Genomic DNA, 14,577 nt, shown 5'->3' with positions numbered 1-14,577 from the left:
CGTGATGGTCAGTTAGTTACTTTAGATTGCATTTCTGTAAAAAATTAAGGTCAATGTTGTAAGATCACAGAGAGCGGGATAGGATGATACTTTTCAAGGATCTCGGTCATTAATGAACAAAATAAAAACATATTTAAGAGCATAATATGTTTATTTTCAGGGGGGAGAGTATACATATATATTAGTCACGATGAATAACTCCCAAGAAAATTGTGCAATAACACACGTTTCATGGTTATATCATCTATCTGCCTATACATATCTGCAAACACTAAAACAGTAATTACTGGCTACACATCCAAATAAAACAATGCCGAATCGTCCTCTGTAGTTTATATATTCTGATCCAGCGCTAGGAAATGAAACTGTCCAAAGCGCCAACACAATGGGGGAAATGGAACCCTTCTGCCGCGACAAGTCATTTGCCAATAGTTGCAAGAGTCTGAAAAGGTAACAAAGTTACAGAATTAGTTTTTATGTTTGAAAAATAATTGCTAGCATTACGACCCACTGAGCGATCTCCGATGATGAGGATATCAGACACCGGTATACACTAAGATGGTCTTATAAGGTATACAGTGGCAGGCTTCTCGGAGGGGTTGATATGAAGAGTTCCAACCTCATCATAAAACTACTCGTGGAGCACAGATGGGGGCTGGAAATTTGTCAGCAAAAGAGTCCAGTCCGGTTTTGCGATTGCAAGCTTCGTCGGGCTGGTCTTCTTACATCATATATCCAATATTATTTATTAATTATCATCCATACCTATTTCTTTGTGAACAAAACATGGGCAAGCATTGCACCCACTAGTAAATTGACATTTGTAACTGTATAAGTAAAACTGGAAAACCATTTCAAAATCTATACGCCACGTGCTGTAGCTATTTTTTGAATGACATCTTTTGTGTTTGTTGAATCTTATTTTATATGCATATAGTGCAATAAATAACATTATATGACAATAAATGTGCTTGTAACTATGCCGGTTGTCCGTACTTTACCTAAAATATAACATAAAAACAATAATAAAAACAGACTCGCTGTCAACGGACTGTCAAAATGACATTTCACACAAAGAAGATTGCACAGTTTTTCAGGCATGAAAAACAACAACAAAAACAGTTGATTACCTGCAATGCTGTTGATGGGGTCATTCCGGAGGTTATAGAATACATATTTCTTCTAATTAGCGCTTATTTGAGCAGCAGTCGAGACAAATTTCTTGCGTAATTTGTTTGACAGCTGTTTAGCAAACGGCGGAATGAGAGGAAACGCCTTACCAATAATGAAGTACTCACATTTCCAATATATAATAGTTATTTTCAACACGAGATCACCCGGCTTGTCATTTATTGTTTACAATGAATTATATAAATTAGTTTGTGCAATGAATTCATAACGGCCGCCCGGCCAGACTCGAACGAAGCTTATATACAAACATTATATACTAATGATTTCGCGTCATATCGCCAGGTTGGCAGTGAAATCTTTCGTCTTTCCAAATTTCGTACTTGAACGTTACAAAACCAGAGAAAATGTAACAAAATCTACTATTTTCCTCGTCGTGAGTGACCAGCATAAAGTATGGATATCGCATTTTATTGTGAGAAAGAGATAACGCGTATTTTATAGTGCGCCATTTCTTTTTCTTGGAAAATCGCAAAAAAATGTGAATTATGGAGTTTTGACGTCAAGATTCATATATTCTAAGCTTGCGATTTATATTATTATTTTCTATGGATCTGTCAGTGTATACGAGAAAGTGAAGTGCATGTCAAAAGAGGCGACGGTATTAATTAATCGGCGGGGTATCGGGTTTAATTTGCAATAATCAAAGTGATACTAACAACATAGTGAAGGTCACAGTTGAGTGATGAACATTACAAGATTACACACATTAAAATGCATTTTTCAATTCCGGATACCCAAGAGTTTGACGGTGACAATGGATCGAGTTATATGGTGATTATTTTGTTTACAATTAAGCGCTCTCTTATCTGTTTGACTCTCGTCGTATTGAGCAGATGTGTTTATTATCTGTCTTTCCTATATGGTAATGAATTCACATCAATATCTCATTACAATAATGCTAATCGTACTCTTAGTACGAAGGAATTATTCTGTATACACCGATTGTTATTTGTTTCGATAACTTTCCCTATGTTTTTATGCTGTTGATTTCGCTTTCTATAGTTTAACGATAAATCATTTATCTCCTTAAATAACTATTCTACGAGTGTCAAAGTAACCTACCTTATTTACACAAAAAAAATTGACCCCAACTTGTAGATTAAATAAAACTTTTCACAAAACTTTTTTTCAGTCACACCCTTCTTATACTTTCTTATCAATTTTATGTATATGTTTTGTGTACAGAATATTTTAAATGTATTATCATATTAAGAAATAAAGTTTTTTAGCATTCTGCTCATATCTTTTTTATAACAGCAGATATGTGATACTCTGTATCAATAAGAAGATACTTTATTTTCAGTTTATCGTATTGAATTATTGGTCATATTCGGAAGAAAATGACCTATGAATGTCATATTTTTCCCATTTTATGTATTTTCGAAATGAATTAATTTTAATTGCCTACTGAAATTTAAAAATAAATAGTTAAATTACTGGTTGTCCAAATCCTAGTTTATTTCTTCGAGACAAATCACTCTTCCAAAAATGGTTGACTCGATTTTGTCGATATAATCTCACTTGAAATGCGTGATTCCCAGCAAAAACACTTAAATTTACTTTCTTAAGATACTTCTCTCTTCTTGCTTCCTCTAACCCTCTTCCATGTTGAAGAGAACATTCATAGTTCTCGACACCAGTCGTGTTTACATTAATAAACTCAAAAAGTGATCATATACAAGTATTTTATTTTAATACTTATTGTCATAGAATTAATTTAGATTATTCTATCGGGATTCGGGATACAGATTTACAAAACTCGCCAGTTTTTAGCCATTAAAATATGGCATAAGCATTTGTGAATATTATATGGTTTTATGTGGTCACCTTTTTCAGTACAGTATGGTCTCAATATTATTTTTGACCCCTTGGGAATCAAACTCGAAGACTCCAACATGGTAGACACATGCGCTAGCTACTATACTACGAGGTTGTAAATGACCTTTCTTGTAAACTATGCAAAAATCTGCTATTTTTTATATTTTATCACCACTATCTGTCTTAGTTGATACAGATGTCTTCTTAGAAAAATGAGCTCGTCAATGTTTGCATTAAAAATTATTGAAACTCGTGATTAATTACTTCATTTCGTAATATATTAAATCTATAGTAACGCATAAAGGAATGACTGTTACACTAAATATTGGTAGAGGTGATTGTATTAGTCATACAAATTGGATGACTACATGTTCCTGCCCTGATTAAGTCATAATATACTTTATACTGTATTTTGAGGTTCCTGTTTTGGTTTTCACAATTTCACATCACTTCCTCATATATATCTCTTGTCATCATTCTATGATACATGCATTTTTTTATGGATATTATAAAACAAAAATAAAATCCCACACAGGCATGAATATACAATATGAAATATTGAATGTGGTGAAAAGTTGTTTATAATAATTTTAGGATAGAAAAATGGTTAGAAAATTGAGAAAAATATTATAAAAAATAAAATAGTAACCGTGAAGTAACTAAACAAGAAAATGATAACAAAATCATTACATTACGGAACTATTTATAAAAGAGCTGCTGTGCCAGCTCGCTAATCCGAACGCTCCGTTATCCGAAACGCACTGTAATCCGAATGATTTAGCTGATGCCGGTTTCAAAAATTCCACCTTCTGTAGCCGTGAAAGCTTTCTGGGCTGAGAAGCCTCCAGAACACTGAGAAATAGATGGTTTTGAGATGAATGCGTGATTTAGCCCTTGAACATCAGTTAGGTTCATTGGTTCAAAAGAAAATACCTGATTTCTTGAAGGTAAAATAAAAATGTAAATTTTTTAAAAATAAAAATGATTTTCATAAACCGAAATTTCCCTTTTTTCTCATTTTTCTTCAAATACACAGTAATCTGAACGATTCCTTAATCTACACAATTAACTGTATTAATGATTGGATAATGGATATAGGTAGATACAAAATTCATGGTGGTGTTCAGCCATGTCATCCGTACGTTGTTAACCCTAATGATGACTAGGTTGTTGTCAATAAAAAGTGGTTCAAAACAATGTAGTTTTATTTTACAAATGTGCCACAAAGTATCTGCAAAAAACATTCAAGAACTTTTTTTTTACTTACTTATAACCCTTATCCGCACCCAATGGTGCATAGGGCACTGCATCAAATTTACGCAGTATTATCTTGATCATTACTTGCATGAAGGCAAGGTGATCACTCTTGCGCTTCAGGAACCAGTCCAGGGTAATATTAAATAAATATTACAGTGTAAAATCACTAATATTTATTTTCACCTCCCCCTGGGAATCAAACCCGGGACCTCCAGCACGGTAGCTAAACACGCTGACCATTACACCACGGAGGCGGACAAAAATAACCAAATCTAACCTAACCATTATATTAGAATAACCAATTATAAATCCAAATATATATGAGGTATTTCCTTCCAAAAAGATCTCTAAATACCATATTATTCAAGTCTAAAGTTAGATATCACCTCGTTACAATATGCGCATTTTAACAATAGCTGATTTTATTCAAAGTATCTGTCAGCGGAGCTTCCTACATGATATAATCTTATGATTTCCTATTTCCTGTCAGTCTCATACATATATTTTCCTGTTTTTCGGTATCAACCTTTTTACGCAAGATATATATATATATATATATGTATATATATATATATATATATATATATATATATATATATATATATATATATATATATATATATATTGTCTGTTGTGTAATGGTCAGCACACTCGGCTACCGTTCTGGAAGTCTCGGGTTCGATTCCCAGGGGGGGTCAAATAAATATAAGTGATTTTTTCCCTCTAATATTTATTCAATATTACCCTGGATTGGTACCTGAAGCAGAGGGCTGATAACCATTCCTTCATGTGTTAATGATCAAGATAACACTGTGTTTATATGATGCAGTGCCCTATGCACCATTGGAGTGCGGATAAGGGTTTGAAAAATATATAAATAGAAAAATAAAAATTAAATATTAATATTGTTCATTCTTTACGTCTGTTTTGAGAATCGGCCTACTAAAATGTGTCTAGTTTCAACAATTATACATAGAGATGTTTTTAGGGCTACAACATCCACATAAATGGCGTGTTCCACTGCACCGTGCGCTACAAGCAGCTCCACAGTCTGCACGAGCAGCTCAAGCAGCAGTACCCGGCGCTCAAGCTGCCCCACTTCCCTCCCAAGAAGATCCTTCCGCTCACCAACTCGCAACTCGAGGAACGGCGGGGCCTACTCGAGAAATATGTTCAGTTAGGTGAGTACCACTCAAACACTCTTCTTATCATTCATTGTTCACTTTGTGTTATACCACTTAAAACACTACTTCAAGACTTAGAAACATTAGGACATGGAATGGTTATTCTGATGGAAAAGACAGTTATTCCATCATTAAGTCAACTGTGCCTACAGTTGACCTGATGACAACACCACTCAAATGCCTTTCTATCAAAGATATACATTGGCGCAACTACTTGTGAAAGATTTCTTTCATTTTTGTTTTGGCAGTCATTTTGTGGTAATGGCAATCCATTTTTAATTCAAGTTTTACTTGGTAAACTACTATTTTTAAAAATCTGTTGTTTCAAACACAAAATGATGCGGAATGCATCGAAACACGTGTCTTGATAGATCTCTAATAATAGTGGTATTCACCAAGTACATTAAACTCAAATTAAAAATGGAAAGATTTCTTCTTTATCATTCATTCTGAATAGAGTAGTCATGTTTGAACATTATTATTCCTATTTTTAATATTTAAAACATTTATTTTGTAGTAAGTAAATTTTTGCTTTTTTTTACAAAATGTGAAGTCAGCACTGACGCGACAGCACTGTACTGATGTAAAAATCAATTTACACAATAGCAATACCGAGTCAGCACTGACTTGCCTTGTGTTTGAAGTCACTTACTGACTCAATGTAAATCTGACCTTATGGTATTTTATTTGCAGTCGGACAGAATACGGTGTTGGCTAATTGTGACTTGGTGATTGGGTTCCTGCTGTCGGCGCAGCAGGAGACTCACGGCGAAGTGCGCCGCGAAGTGCCCCTGGACGTGTTCCTCATGAACGGGTGTCGGGTGCCCCTCAACGCGCTGTCCACGGAGAGGTCGGACCAGGTCCTGGAGAGGGCTTGCCAGCAGCTGCACTTGCCCGCCGACCTCGTCAAATACTTCTCCTTGTTCTTATTGCAAGCGAATACAATAGATGACGAGATAATAGTGATAAAGAAACTGGAAGACTTTGAATCACCATACATATCACAAAAGGCGCTTAGGCCGCATCACAAAATAGTTTTAAGAAAAGGGTACGTTTATTTTTACTCATCACTGTCATTATTTGTTTTGCTTTCACATCCAACATGATTTTCTTTTTTTAATTATTGTAATGGCCACCAAACATAATCTGTAATTTTGATTGAAATCTCAACATATAAATTCAGCAGTCATTTTGTGGTAATATCTGTCTCTTTAAAAAATTATACTACTACTTCCTCCTTATAGGTTCCGTTATCCGTCTCTTTTTTTTTAGTAAAAAATACCACTGAACTTTATTGCGACAATTTTGAAACACATCACAATATAGTTTAAGTATCAGTGGTGAAGTAAATGTTAAATAATAAAATGGATAGATATTGCGACATAGTGATTTCCAAATCAGTTAAACAGTTGAGTCTCTATAAAAATTAATGTTTTACTTAAAAAATTTGAAATAAACAATTGAATAAAGATAGATACAGTAAAATAAAAATTGAAACTTACAAATTTATTTATTCTAACATTAATTTATTTGGGCGCTCTTGAATTAGTATTTTATGAAAATGGCGCCATATAAAGTATCCAAATTTATTATTATTGATATTATTCATTTGAAATTGCACAAATTTCCTTTCATTATTTTAGTATGAAAGAATCAACCTTCTTCATATTACCAAAATATTGCATGTTGTATATTTAAAAAAAAAAACGTAAATTTAGTTGTTATTTCATATAAATCATGTCATTGTTTAGAAGCTAGTCTACATTGATAATTTATAATTTTTGTAGATTAGTTATTTACCCATTCTAAATTAATGTTCTTTTTATCAGTTCAAAAATATTTATATTGCATTCTTTATGAAAGCAATCAATTGTGACCTTACTTAAATGTCAAGTTGATTGATATTTACGTCCTCTATTTATCTAACTTACATTATAATTCATTAACATTTTTATTATTTATTCATACACCAGACACTGGATTATTTGAATAATATATCAATATTATAGGTGTCTCAACTAGAGATGAAGATCTATCATTTTTTATACGAAAGAAGATGGAAGTCTAAGCATCCCAGGGCTTACGACCAGACATTTTTATACACTTGTGTAAATTCTGAAATACTCACCATCCTACCCATTATTGAAGGTGTCTATATTGCTTTAATTTTTTAAAGATGTATATTTGCTAACGAGCATATGAAAGGAAACCTACAACATTTTGAGTGTGTCCAAATACTTGTTCACAAATCTGGATTATCTCCAATTATAGGAGTTATTCTCATTTTATTTTTTGACATCTCACCAAAGATGAAGAAGAGAGTGGAAGTCTGGGCATCTCACCAATAGATGTCTCTAGTGACGTTCTAGTGATTCAAGAAAAATTATTTTAAATTGGTTCATATATTTATAAAATATCCAAGAATTTGAGTATGGTGGTTGTCAATAATGGGTAAAATTGGTAAATGTTACACGTGTGTAAAGTGATCACTTAAACCAGCCTATGACGGTTGTCAGCCCGGTAAATGCCCAGACTTCCATATTCTTTTTCATCTTTGATGAGATGTCAAAAAAGAAAGGAAACCTACACTGCACATATATGGGCAGATGACAGATCTCCTGGCTCCGAAATATATGAGATTGGACAGGAATCAGTCGAGGCTCTGTTTAGAGCTACCCAAAACAAGGACCATTACTCTCGAGTGATATGTACAGGAGAAGAAGAAGATAGATGTTCAATAATGGACAGAATGGTGAACGTTTCTCGAGGTTGTAAAGTGATAAATTCCAGGTCCTAAGTGCTAGGATGCTCAGATTTCCATCTTAGTTTGTATAAATGTGATAGATCTATATTCCTGTAGATAGATATTTGTGTCGCCTACTTCCGAAATCCGCCAGATCCAATTTTATAATATTTTATAATAGATACTCTATCGAAATGCCAATTGCGGGTTTTATTGTTTAAAATATTGAAATACTTGAAAACCAACAACTTAGTAGACTCATAGTAAAAATTAATACATAAATTAAAATTGAGTTCTACAAATTAAACGCCGAATCAATAAATAACTTGAAAACCCTGCTAAAAAATACTTAAAAACAGCGTTGTATTTCAAACTCCCCTATATTCATGAAACTTGCCTTCTGACCCATATCGGCCAATCATAGAGCGGGGATAAGTCAAAAATTAAGATGACGTCATTATCGGTTTGTGTCTCGTGTTTTTTTTAAATACTGAAAAAAATGGGAAAATTCTCTATTCCATAATATTTTATCTAATGATAGACGAATCTTTGAAACATAAATGTTACCCGGAGAATTTGTATTTTTTGTAAAATCGACTTACATGGATCTGGCGGATTTTAAAAGTAGGCGACACATTACATGGTTTGACGTTTGAATATATTAATTTAAATTGGCATTCAGGTATTGGGATCCGTCCTACGACATGGAGCTCCTGGTGGACAGCGTGGCTCTGGAGCTACTGTTCCACCAGACGGTGGCCGAAGTCCACGCCGGCTGGATAAGTGCTCCTCCCAACATCCAAGATCGCCTGAGGAGACTAGAGGATAAAAATCAGAAACGGGAGGTAAGCTGCGGAGTAAGAGGTTTTGTTATAATCTCATTGTCCCTTGTAAAATCGGGTTGCAGTCCCGTGGTTAGTGTCACGGATTATGAGTCTGATTTTCCGGGTTTGAGCCCATTCTATCGCAACTTGATTCCAATTGTTAATAACGGCCCACTTAACCCTACAAAAATTGTGTAAAATTAAAATATATGTTTGAAAATAAGAGCACTTTTTTTTTCAACATATCAACATAGATGATGAAGAATATTGAAGTCTGGGTATTTACAGGGCTTATGACTTGAAATGTAAAAATAACTCCCAAATAGAGAAAACCTAGATATCTGAACAAGCATTTGGACACACTTAAAATGTTAAAAATTTTGTTATTTATGAATTTGGAATACCTTGTGGAATAAGATGATGAACTAAATAAAAAAATAGAACACCTGTATCACGTTTTGAGTTTATTAATGTAAACATGACTAGTTTCCAGAACTACAAATGTTCTCATCAACAGGTGAAAATACAAACTGTTTTTTATTGTATTTTCACCTGTTCATCTGTAGTTTTAGAAATTAGTTGTGACAATTATAAACTGTTCTTAAACAAGTGTTTTTGTTTTTAATATTTAAACCAAAAATATTTATTTAAAAAATTATATATAATATAATAAAGATACAAAAGATCCAATATTGGTGTCAATTTGAGAAAAGATCCTATTATCCAAGAGCTCTGTTCGTTGTGTTTCAGTACATAGAGCTGGCGCGCGGGCAGCGCCACTACGGGTGCGTGATGAGCGGCACGTGCCGGGCCGAGTGGGGCACGGGCGGAGTGGCCGACGGTACGGCGCGCGCTCTGCTCGCCTCCTCCGGCCTCACGCTGCTCACGCCCGACCGGCGGGAGGCGTGCTTCAAGGTCACGCGCATGCGCTGCTGGAGGATCACCACTCTGCGCGGGGTGAGCACCATTCTTTTACTTCCTAATTATCTAATAAACCCACCTGGCTACCGAGGCGTTGGAGTTGGCCGGCAACGTCACCAATGACAGCAGGAAGACCAGCATCACCCCTCGCCATCTGCAGTTGGTCATACACAATTACGAGGAGCTCAACAAGCTGCTCTCTACTAATCCCTTTCACTGCCTACACTGGGGCACTTTTAGAAACTTAGTGGTCCTTTTACAAACTTGTATTTATTTAGATTGACAGCGACAGGGACATTGAAAGCTTTTAAATGTAAATTCACAGTAAAATCAGGATACAATATTGTTTCACATTTTCTATAATTTTAGCAATTAAATTCATAAAAGAAAAAAATTGCTTTGCAAGAGAGGGTCTGTCAAGAAGCCTAGATGCTTCTGTATCAGATCCAAGAATGCGGTGGGACAACTTTCAATGCTCTCCTGCATAAGCATCGCTCAGGGAGGCGTATTGCCTAACATCTTGGCCACTCTCCGGCCCAAGAAGACCAAAAAAGAAGAAAAGAAGGAGCAATAATATGTTGACTCCTCTTTTTCCCCCCAAACACAACTCGACGCTCCAAGACTAATTGATGACTTTTTTATCTCTCATTATCCACCATCATCATTACCATCCTTGCGGTAGTATGTTACGAAAATGGTGTTTTATAATTTTTTACTACTATCTTATTGTTTTTCATTACATTTTCTTTTACATTTAGTGTTTGGTGAAATGTGTATGATGTGTTTGTTTTATCGTAGAATGAAGACACACCTCCGACACAAAATGGACATTCGCAGAATGGTGGCGATGTCCCCAATCCGCAGCTAGAATTATCCTTCGAGTACCTCATGAATAAGGATAAGCTGCAGTGGGTGACCATCCTTAGCGACAGAGCAATGTTCATGAGTGTCTGTCTTCAAGTAAGTACAAATCATAAACAGTTTTGTATTTAGTAGTGAAATGTTTTGTTTTTTCGACTTCCATAACTTGTAGAAGCAAAGAAACACCGAAGAAAACTTGAGCAAGTATTTCAAATACTCGAAAGTGGTCAGCTAACAAGATGCACGTAAGGAAAAACAATGTATGGTAGATGTTCAAATGGTGAAATAAGGAATGATTGAAAAGCTTTATCAATAAAATTAAGAAAGGTATGTTGAGCTGGTCTGGACATATGGAACGAATGAGTGAGAAAAGAATGGTATAATAAATATACAAAGCGAATGTAATTGAAAATAGAGGAAAATCGAAGAAAGCTTGACATGATCAAGTACTTCAAATAGTTAGGGGTGGAGTCGGAATAATCAAAAGAGGCGAAGATTGTTTGCAAAAACAGATTGGTGTGGTGTTCTGTCTTCTCAGCCTACCCCTGCATAGAAGAAGCTTGATAGTTAAATGAAGAAACAGGAGTATAGCACCAATGGGTTGGGCATTCAAAGTAGCACGCCCATACTCTTGCTAACTTATGTACGATAAACTACCGTTAATATTTCCGAATCCTTTGAGGTCATGTATGTTGCTGCAGTATTATTTTTTAATTTTTTTTATTTATATTCAGTCTATTGTGGATGAGCTGATGCGGCAGAAGAACTATGGCGGACTGCTGGGGAGCGGTCAACGCAGCACCATCTACAGAGGGACATTCAAGAGGAACAGTCTCACGTACCTGCGCAGAGACGGCTCCAGCCAGCTCATCACTCCCTCATCCTCCACTGACACTCTGAGCTCCGGGGTGAGTCATTAAGTTCACTTTACGCGTCGATTCCAACTATAATTAACGAGTCTATACATATTTTTGTCATCTTATGGTGGGGACTGACCGGAGTCAATTCGTTGTAACGTAACACGTTGCGATGCGAGTATTCGTGTAGTCAGTACAGCGTTCCGAATGCTCCATCCGAAGTCGGATGCTCGCCGCGAATGTTACGTTATGACGAAATGCTCCGGTCACTCCCCACCATTAAAGTCAGAATAACTGCATGGACAGTGTTATACAAAAGTCAGTCAACCCACAAATGTTTCAAATGAGATGAGTACAGTTAAAAGGAAATAAGTAGGCTCTTTATTTCCTTACAAAGGATTTTATGTTTCATAAATTGATTCGGCAGTCACTTTGTGGTAATACCTGTCAATTTTTAATTTTAATTTTACTCGGTAAATATCACTGTTTCTTAAAATCTATTGTGACACGTGTTTCAATGCATTCCGCAACATTTTCCAACACCATATGTTTTTATTTTTTATTTTAAGTTTATTATACATCCACTATATTTTGAGTGTGTCCAAATCTTTGTTCACAAATCTGGGTTTGTCCGCTCATATTAACATCTCAACATAGATGAAGACGAAGTTTTGATATATGTTTTTTTTGTATGAGTATGAGGACATTATAAACAGTATCTTTTTTAATATATTATTAGATTAAAACCAATATTTTTAGCTTTTCCATTTTATTTTTATTTGACCAGCGACCGGGTTTCGTCGTTACCGACATCATCAGACTGGTCTGATGTCTACCAGTCTGATGATGTCGGTAACGACGAAACCCGGTCACTGGTCAAATAAAAATAAAGTGGAAAAGCTAAAAATATTGGTTTTAATCTAACAATATATTAAAAATGCAATTCCATCACGAAGTGTCAGTGGATAATATAAATCTATTAAAAAGTATCTTTTTTATTTCAATCGAATCGAGCCCTTCTCATTTCTTCAATCTTGTTAAGTATTATTCTCACTGCCCTGTTTCGAATCATTTACAGCTTCTTAACACATTGTTTGCGGGAAATGCTTAAAATTGTATTTACATACTGTTGGTAGAAAGTGGAGACGCTTATAAGCATTCTATTTCCTTTTGGTAGAGCGCAAAAGATACCAAAAACATTGTACATGGTTTGCGGTTACTTGTGATTAGTATATGACCCTAATTAGTATACTAATTAGGGTCGAGGTTGATGAAAAAACCGCCCAACAGCAATGTGTTATTTTTAATTAATGTTTTACTTAGTAAATACCACTATTTCTTAAAATCTACTGTGACACGTGTTTCGATGCATTCCGCATCATTTTCAAACACCGTATTAAGAAATAGTGGTATTTACTAAGTAAAACATTAATTAAAAATGGATAGATTTTACCACAAAGTGACTGCCGAATCAATTAATAAAACAATGTGTTAAGTTTGCCATTGTTGGGTGAATACAATACAATACTGTAGCGCAATACTTGCCATGAGGAGGAATCAATATTTATATATTAATATTCTTTCAGAATGGAGATTCGAGTTCAGTTACTACTCCCAAAGAGTCCTTCTCCATCAGACGGCTATCCGAGAAATTTGCAAGTGTTTCCTTCAAGTCGGGCCGAGACTGTGTCGAGAATGACGCATTTGAGGGAATCGGGGATGACGATCTGTAGACTCAATGTTTCCTGATGTGAGCTCTCTACAATATAACAATATTTTGAACACATATTACCATGCATTTAAATTTTTATTTTTAACTCAGTACAAAAGTGCAGTACAGTCTCCATTATCCAGGGTGAGAAGAAAAAAAGTTTTTTCCTTCATAATATCTAAAAGCATATTTTTGCACATGTAAGCTTGGCTTTTGGTGTCCGCCTCCGTAGTGTAATGGTCAGCACGCTCGGCTACCGTACGGGAGGTCCCGGGTTCGATTCCCAGGGAGGGTGAAATTTTTTCACTATAATATTTATTCATCCTGGACTGGTACCTGAAGCGGAGGGCTGATCACCTTTCCTTCATGTGTTAACGATCGAGATAACACTGCGTTTATATGATGCAGTGCCCTATGCACCATTGGGGTGCGGATAAGGGTTTGAATGAAAGCTTGGCACATGAGCCAGATGAGCCGGGATTCCCCAGGTTTGTCCCTGCTTGTATTAAATGCAATATAAATTATTCCTAATTTTTTTCTAATGTTTTATATCCCTTTCGTATTACTCCACAAAGTCTTCGAATCTTCCGTATTCATAGTGTCTTGTAAAATATCCTATATTTTTTAAATTTACAGTTTGTGTACAATTTGTGTTTTAGGTGGTTTTTTTTATGCGATGTCATTTGTAGAACATGTTGTAATACATATGTTAAAATTAATGGCATCGCAAACGAAAATTTAAATAATGAATTAAAGTCCATTCCAATTTATAAGACTTTTAACCCATTAACCCTCTATGGTTAAACCTACCCTTTGATCACTAATGAAAACCATAAATTCCATTATTTACGTTTTTCTTTGAAATGGACTTTAATATGTGCATTTTTTTTTTAAAGTACCCGCACATTATTCACACATTTGTTATTGTACTGATTGCAAAAGATATTGTTCTTTATTTTCCAAATAATTCTTGTTATTCTGTTCTATTCTATGCTCGGTTTGTAAATGCATTTTTTTGTGCAATCTTCGCAAAATAATAATGTCAATTAAGTGATCAAGTAATGAATAATGTATATTTTAATTATTGTTAAACAAAAATAATTTTATACCTAATGCTAAGTTTTTTTTTGTTATTGTTAGTATAGTCTGACTGTCCTATATATGTAATGATTTTTGATATATTTTTTTAAAAACACGACACCTTAAAATA

General features: G+C 34.9%; 1 protein-coding gene and 1 long non-coding RNA gene across 2 annotated transcripts; one reads left to right on the top strand and one right to left on the bottom strand.

Moving 5' to 3' along the window:
* Positions 1-132: 132 nt before the first annotated feature.
* LOC148309834 (uncharacterized) lies at positions 133-1,435 on the bottom strand. The gene is made up of 2 exons (XR_015837470.1): positions 1,131-1,435; positions 133-1,001 (listed from the first exon to the last, which is right to left on the bottom strand). It is a non-coding gene; the product is annotated as an uncharacterized LOC148309834 (long non-coding RNA).
* A 151-nt stretch (positions 1,436-1,586) lies between these two features.
* On the top strand, positions 1,587-14,553 carry Snx17 (sorting nexin 17). The gene is made up of 8 exons (XM_088259373.1): positions 1,587-1,962; positions 5,255-5,447; positions 6,144-6,498; positions 8,876-9,038; positions 9,768-9,974; positions 10,737-10,898; positions 11,534-11,707; positions 13,243-14,553. Exons 1-8 carry the CDS (start codon positions 1,903-1,905, stop codon positions 13,387-13,389), a joined length of 1,461 nt encoding a protein of 486 aa, XP_088115499.1. The 5' UTR covers positions 1,587-1,902; the 3' UTR covers positions 13,390-14,553.
* Positions 14,554-14,577: the final 24 nt, after the last annotated feature.

The sequence above is a fragment of the Brachycentrus maculatus genome, unplaced genomic scaffold (genome assembly GCF_059751285.1).
Source record: "Brachycentrus maculatus isolate JH-2025_06_01 unplaced genomic scaffold, ASM5975128v1 h1tg000117l, whole genome shotgun sequence".
Lineage (NCBI taxonomy): Eukaryota > Metazoa > Arthropoda > Insecta > Trichoptera > Brachycentridae > Brachycentrus > Brachycentrus maculatus.
Note: the sequence above shows the minus strand (reverse complement) of the source record. Positions and strands in the feature narration are given on the sequence as shown.

Bases quoted from the DNA above. Each gene is read 5' to 3' on its own strand.
- Snx17 (XM_088259373.1), top strand. From the start codon at position 1,903: ATGCATTTTTCAATTCCGGATACCCAAGAGTTTGACGGTGACAATGGA. The intron at 6,499-8,875 runs GTACGTTTATTT...ATTGGCATTCAG, and splicing joins AAAATAGTTTTAAGAAAAGG to GTATTGGGATCCGTCCTACG. The intron at 9,039-9,767 runs GTAAGCTGCGGA...GTTGTGTTTCAG, and splicing joins ATAAAAATCAGAAACGGGAG to TACATAGAGCTGGCGCGCGG.